At 49.2% G+C, this 5,319-nt stretch overlaps 2 protein-coding genes across 8 annotated transcripts; one reads left to right on the top strand and one right to left on the bottom strand.

The window, feature by feature from the left end:
* Nucleotides 1–6: 6 nt before the first annotated feature.
* LOC116379110 (Bardet-Biedl syndrome 1 protein homolog) lies at nucleotides 7–3,195 on the bottom strand. Of its 7 annotated transcripts, none has more exons than XM_031841034.1 (7): nucleotides 2,732–3,195; nucleotides 2,083–2,542; nucleotides 1,660–1,842; nucleotides 1,450–1,581; nucleotides 1,195–1,301; nucleotides 977–1,097; nucleotides 7–888 (listed from the first exon to the last, which is right to left on the bottom strand). In XM_031841034.1, exons 2-7 carry the CDS (start codon nucleotides 2,458–2,460, stop codon nucleotides 58–60), a joined length of 1,752 nt encoding a protein of 583 aa, XP_031696894.1. In that variant the 5' UTR covers nucleotides 2,461–2,542; nucleotides 2,732–3,195; the 3' UTR covers nucleotides 7–57. The 7 variants fall into 7 exon arrangements, with proteins under 7 accessions (XP_031696894.1, XP_031696897.1, XP_031696893.1 ...); XM_031841037.1 differs by having other exon boundaries at nucleotides 2,083–2,478; XM_031841033.1 differs by having other exon boundaries at nucleotides 2,784–3,195.
* A 479-nt stretch (nucleotides 3,196–3,674) lies between these two features.
* On the top strand, nucleotides 3,675–5,134 carry LOC116379112 (kinesin-like protein KIF20A; the record flags this gene model as incomplete). The annotated part of the gene is made up of 4 exons (XM_031841039.1): nucleotides 3,675–3,752; nucleotides 4,334–4,440; nucleotides 4,629–4,712; nucleotides 5,015–5,134. Coding segments are annotated over exons 2-4 (309 nt in total), but the record flags the coding sequence as incomplete, so codon positions are not given.
* Between the last annotated feature and the right edge of the window lie 185 nt (nucleotides 5,135–5,319).

Below are 5,319 nucleotides of genomic sequence, written 5' to 3'. Positions count from 1 at the left end.
GCTGTCAGATCAGTCCCATGATGTTTGGAGTCATTACTGAATGAAGTGGAAGCGTTGTCAGTTGAGTGTCAGTCCTTCGCTGATGGGCATGTTGATGTGTGCGGTCAGCAGTGGGGAGCTCCGCCCCTCATGCAGGACGAACACCTTGATGATGTCAGAGATGCCCTTGTCGCTGGTGCACTCCACGAAGGTCTCGACTGGGTAGACGAGTCCGGGCACCAGCAGAGGGATCCTCATGTACGGGTTCCTCATCCGGTACAGGCTCTCGTCGTACAGGAAGCTGACGGCCAGGTTCATGACGGGCCGACACGCCGCCGTGTTCTGGACGTTCAGGGTCAATTTGAAGGCCGGGCCCAGACCCTGAACCACGGCGTTCATCTTGAGCGGCTCTGTGAGGCTGGAGGACATTGGCGTCAGGCTGGACTCCAGGGCCTTGACGTAGGACTTGGCAGCGGACAGGCGCAGGCGGCTCAGGTCCATCTGGAAGGCGCGGTGCATCGCCAGGCCGCTCTCACGCTCCCTCAGCGTCTGGTCCACGTACAGCTTGGTCTTCTTGGGCACGTTGAGGCGGACGCTCTGGGCCGGCGGCGGCCCAGCAGTTCCGTCCCGGTCGTCAAAGGCCGCGGTCCTCTTCAGGATCTTCACCATCAGACCCCCGCCCTTGGTGGTCACGATGAGGGTCCCGTCCTCGCGTCCATACCGGCCGAAGCAGATGCTGGTGACCACGTCGGGCGTCTTGATGGTGCTCAGCAGGTTCTTGTCCCGGTAGAGGTGGACCTCACAGTTGGCCAAGCCCACCAGAACCGCCTGGAAGCCCCTGGTGAGGAGGTCCATGGCAGCCATGGTGGTGATGGGAGCCGGGAGGACGGCCCTCCACAGCTTCTTACCCTGAGGACGAGAGACAGACTTACCACGTTTACCTGCAGAACGTATTCAGGTTCTTTACCTTAGAACCCTCAGACGAGCTTCAGCTGACCTTCTGTGTGAAGCCCTGCAGGCTCTCGTCGGTGCAGCCGACCACCACGTTCTTCCCGACCCTCACCAGACCCACCGGGTGACACGACAGCTCGATGCTGTACTTCGGTTTATCAGAGTCCCTGAAGAGCAGCAGCACAAACATCAGCCGGGTGAGTTCTCTTTTGACGGGTGAGTTCTCTTTAGACGGGTGAGTTCTCTCATACGGGTGAGTCTTACCTGCGCAGAATGTAGATGTTTCCGTTGCGACACGCCACCGTGATGCGAAACTCCACGTCGAACTGCCCCGTCACGTCCATCATGGTGGGAGCGGCCGGCAGTGACATCTTCAACAGTCATACAGACAGGTATCTTACTTTGTTCCTGGAGCTTTCAGCCACATCTCATGGCTTTCCTCGGCAAAGCCATGAGATGAGCTGCACAAACAATAACTACTGTCCTCCCAGTTCAAACCAGTGTGTGATGGGAGTTTACCTTGGAGAGGATGATGAAGGCCTCGGGGTCGAGGACGAAGACGTCGCTGCTCTCCGTACCAATCACCAGACAGCTGACGCCGTCCTCGTCCGCAGTGCTCTTCTTCAGGGTCCCGATGCAGGTGATGACGGTCTGAAACACAGGCAGCGATCGACCAATCGGAGCGAGGGAGGGAGGGGCGGGTTATATTATGAATGGTGTCGGAGTTACCTGCCGTCTGATTGGCTGCTGCTTGTGCAGCTGGACGAACTCGTCCATGTCTCCGGTCTCCAGGGACAGGAACCGGAGCGAGCGGACAGACAGCGGGACGTTGGCCTTCTTCCTGATGCTCTCCAACATCTCCCTCAACGTCACGGGGTCGATCCCGCCCTCCCTTGCCTGCTGCCACACGTCCTGACCAATCACAGCGCAGCACACGTCACAATTAAAGAGTAACTAAAACAGTGACCTGTGTTATAACCCAGGGTTCTGTGACTCATAGTAGATACAACTGAATGGACCACACCTGTCTGTCTCTCTCTGTCTGTCTGTCTGACTGACTCATAGTAGATACAACTGAATGGACCAGACCTCTCTCTCTCTCTCTCTCTCTGTCTGTCTCTCTCATAGTAGATACCCCTGAATGGACCAGACCTGCTCCAGTGAGTTGACCTCCAGGCCCGGCAGTGTGAACTTGAAGTATGGTCTCAGGTTCTTGTAGACGTAGATGCAGGGTCCGGACGCCACAGCAACCGCGGGTATGCGTGGTTCGTGCAGGTCCATGAAGAAGGCGACGAGGCCGGCGGGCAGGTCCAGCAGGGTGCTCTCGCTCATCAGCGCTGTGCCGCGGTACACCTTGAGCTTCATGCCCGACGAGCCGGAGCCCAGGTCCCCCACCACCAGCCGGCTCTCACCGTCACCACTCAGGTCCGCCACGTCCACGCAGGACGAGAAGGTGTACAGACCGGCTACCGGGTCGTAGTGAGCGTCCAGCCACCTCCCACCGTCACCGCCCGAGTCCACCGATGACATGACGGCAGCAGGAGAGTCCTGGTACAGGAGAGACCTGGTTCAGGAGAGACCTGGTTCAGGAGAGTCCTGGTACAGGGGAGACCTGGTTCAGGAGAGTCAGACGGTTCATTCACTGCTCTGTCTGTCTGTCTGTCTGTCTGTCTGGGGGAACAAGTACTCAGATGGTGTACTTAAATACTACTACTACAGTGTAAAAGTATTGATTGATTAGTAAAACTATTATATCTGATGTATCTGATTCATATCACTGTAGAAAGTACAATATATTTACCTCTGAGAATTAGAGAGGGAGAATAAAAGGTACTCAATTAAAGTACAAGTACCTCGAGTCTGTACTTGAATACAGTACTTGGTTACGGATGACGGTAGTGTAGTAGAAGTATTACTCTGAAGAGTATTGGTACTCTGTCATCAGCAGCTGATCAATGACGGTAACGACGCTCGCTCGCCGTTGTCAAGGAAACCGGTGTGCTGCGTGTCCTCTCGGCGAATCCTGACGTTTTTATTGGTTGTTTGATCTCGAGCAGTGTGACGTGTCTTCCACATAAACGATATAAACTGTTTCACATGAAGTGTAAGTAGTAGCAGCTAACAGCTAGCTGCTAATCCAACAAATCCGCTTCAAATCCTCTGCTTCAGTCCTCAGCTCTGTCACCGGCTGATGACGTCAATCTCAACCGACGGTGTTTATTTTTTCTTCTTCTTCTTCTTCTTCTTCTTCTTCTTTGGTGTTTGCATGGCGGTTCGCAAGTAACCACGTGAACAACGTTATGATGCATTACCGCCACCAGCAGCATTCAAATAAAATAAAATAAAACTCTGTTTCTGTAAAAGTACTAACACCACAATTTAAAAATACTCCTTTACAGTACAGTACCAGTACCACAGTATACAGATACTCAGCAGTACTTAGTAAATGTACTAATATTACACTGGTATAATACTCTGTTACAGTAAAAGCACTATTACCACATTTAAAAATACTCAGTTACAGTCAAAGTATTAATAATACACTGTTAAAATACTCTGTTACAGATTTATTCATTTGAATTTGCATATTAATAAAATAAAAACCCGAACATACATTCTGTTGAGTTTTTTCATTGACTCAACATTGTCTCGCGATATCTTATCCGATACCTGCGTGACGTCTCCTTATGCCAGCCTCCTGATTGGTCCTCTGGTCTCTGTTTAAAAACTAGACCGCGTAGAGAGGAGAAGTTGCCGAAGCTAACGTTAGCTCAACGTTAACTGAATGTTTCTCTGTTTCTGGTGAATAAAACACATCCAGAGTGAGTAACACTGTGATGAAGAGGTTAATCTGCGCAGATTTGAATTAATGAGATGTTTTGTCCTTGAAGGACGTTAAACCCAACAAATAGACGCATGTACGTGAGTTAGCTCGTTGTGGCTAATGCTAACAACAAAGTAGCAGTAGCTAGCTGCTGTTTAGTTAATGACGTTACTAAAGTGTTACAGCTAAATAGCTCCGACGTGCACTTTTAATCCTTCATTGTTAGAAGTCACGCAGAACTCTTTAAATATTTAGGATCTCTTTCTTTGTCTGATCATTTCCGCACGAGGCAGAGTCTCTCTGTCTGTCTCTCTCTCTTTCTCAAGACAGATTGGGATTAAAGGTTATTTTTTCTACTCGTAAAATCTGTTTAGATATAATCTTATCATGCTCGTTTGAAGAAGATCTCTCTGTTGTTTGCGTGTTTACTTGTTTACATGTCTGTAGAGATGATGGAGTCTTGTTTACATGTCTGTAGAGATGATGGAGTCTTGTTTACATGTCTGTAGAGATGATGGAGTCTTGTTTACATGTCTGTAGAGATGATGGAGTCTTGTTTACTTGTTTACATGTCTGTAGAGATGATGGAGTCTTGTTTTGGTGAGAAGCCGGAGAGAGTCGGTCCGGTGCTGGTGGACGACATCAAGAGAGATCTACTCGGTGAATTCACTGCTTTACCTGCACAGGTATGTCTGTCTCTCTACCCGTCTGTCTGTCTGTCTCTCTGCCCGTCTGTCTGGCTTTCCCTTCCTGCCTATCTGTCTGTATGTGTCTGTCTGTCTATCTCTCTCTCTCTCTCTCTGTCTGTCTGTGCTGGTGTCAGCGGGATGTTGACATCGTCATGGTGACAGGTGGTGTTGTTTTGTCTCATCAGGACATCGTTCAGTCAGAAAACCTTCAGGTTTATCTGAGAGTGAGACCATTTACTGCAGCAGAGAGAGACAAGAGAGAGACACAGGTGAGACACACCCACACACACAGAGACACACACACACGTCTATTTTTCTATTCACGGTACATCAACTCTTCATTAGTCAATGTACCGGCCCTTTAATTGGACAGAACAAGAAGTCACGTTGAAGTCACGACGGCATCTTATTGACAGAACGATTCATCGAGAAAATGTAATAAGACTAACATTTTTAGCTTCAGCTCTAATGAAGAAATCCTCAGATGTTTATTAGAAGAGATGATATGATTGATAATAACTGATGATAGTAATGATTTTTATTGATTAATATCACGTCTTCTGCTCTTCAGGACTGTGTGAACATTGAGGGACCAGACACGGTGGTCCTCACGGCTCCCAGGACCTGTCAATCAAACCGGCAGAGTGACAAGTCCCTCCCACAAACAGCACAGAGGTTCACCTTTACACAGGTAGCTGTGACATCACCCGTCTGTCAATCTAGTGTTTACTAGTTAACTGGTTGATATGTTTTACTGGTTAACGTGTTTTACTGGTTAACTGGTTGATGTGTTTACTTGTTAACTGGTTGACGTGTTTACTGGTGAAAGTGGTTGACGTGTTTACTCGTTAACTGGTTGACGTCTTTACTCGTTAA

The sequence above is a fragment of the Anarrhichthys ocellatus genome, unplaced genomic scaffold (genome assembly GCF_004355925.1).
Source record: "Anarrhichthys ocellatus isolate YVR2014 unplaced genomic scaffold, GSC_Weel_1.0 scaffold3717, whole genome shotgun sequence".
Lineage (NCBI taxonomy): Eukaryota > Metazoa > Chordata > Actinopteri > Perciformes > Anarhichadidae > Anarrhichthys > Anarrhichthys ocellatus.
This window is presented reverse-complemented; position numbering and strand designations above follow the sequence as displayed.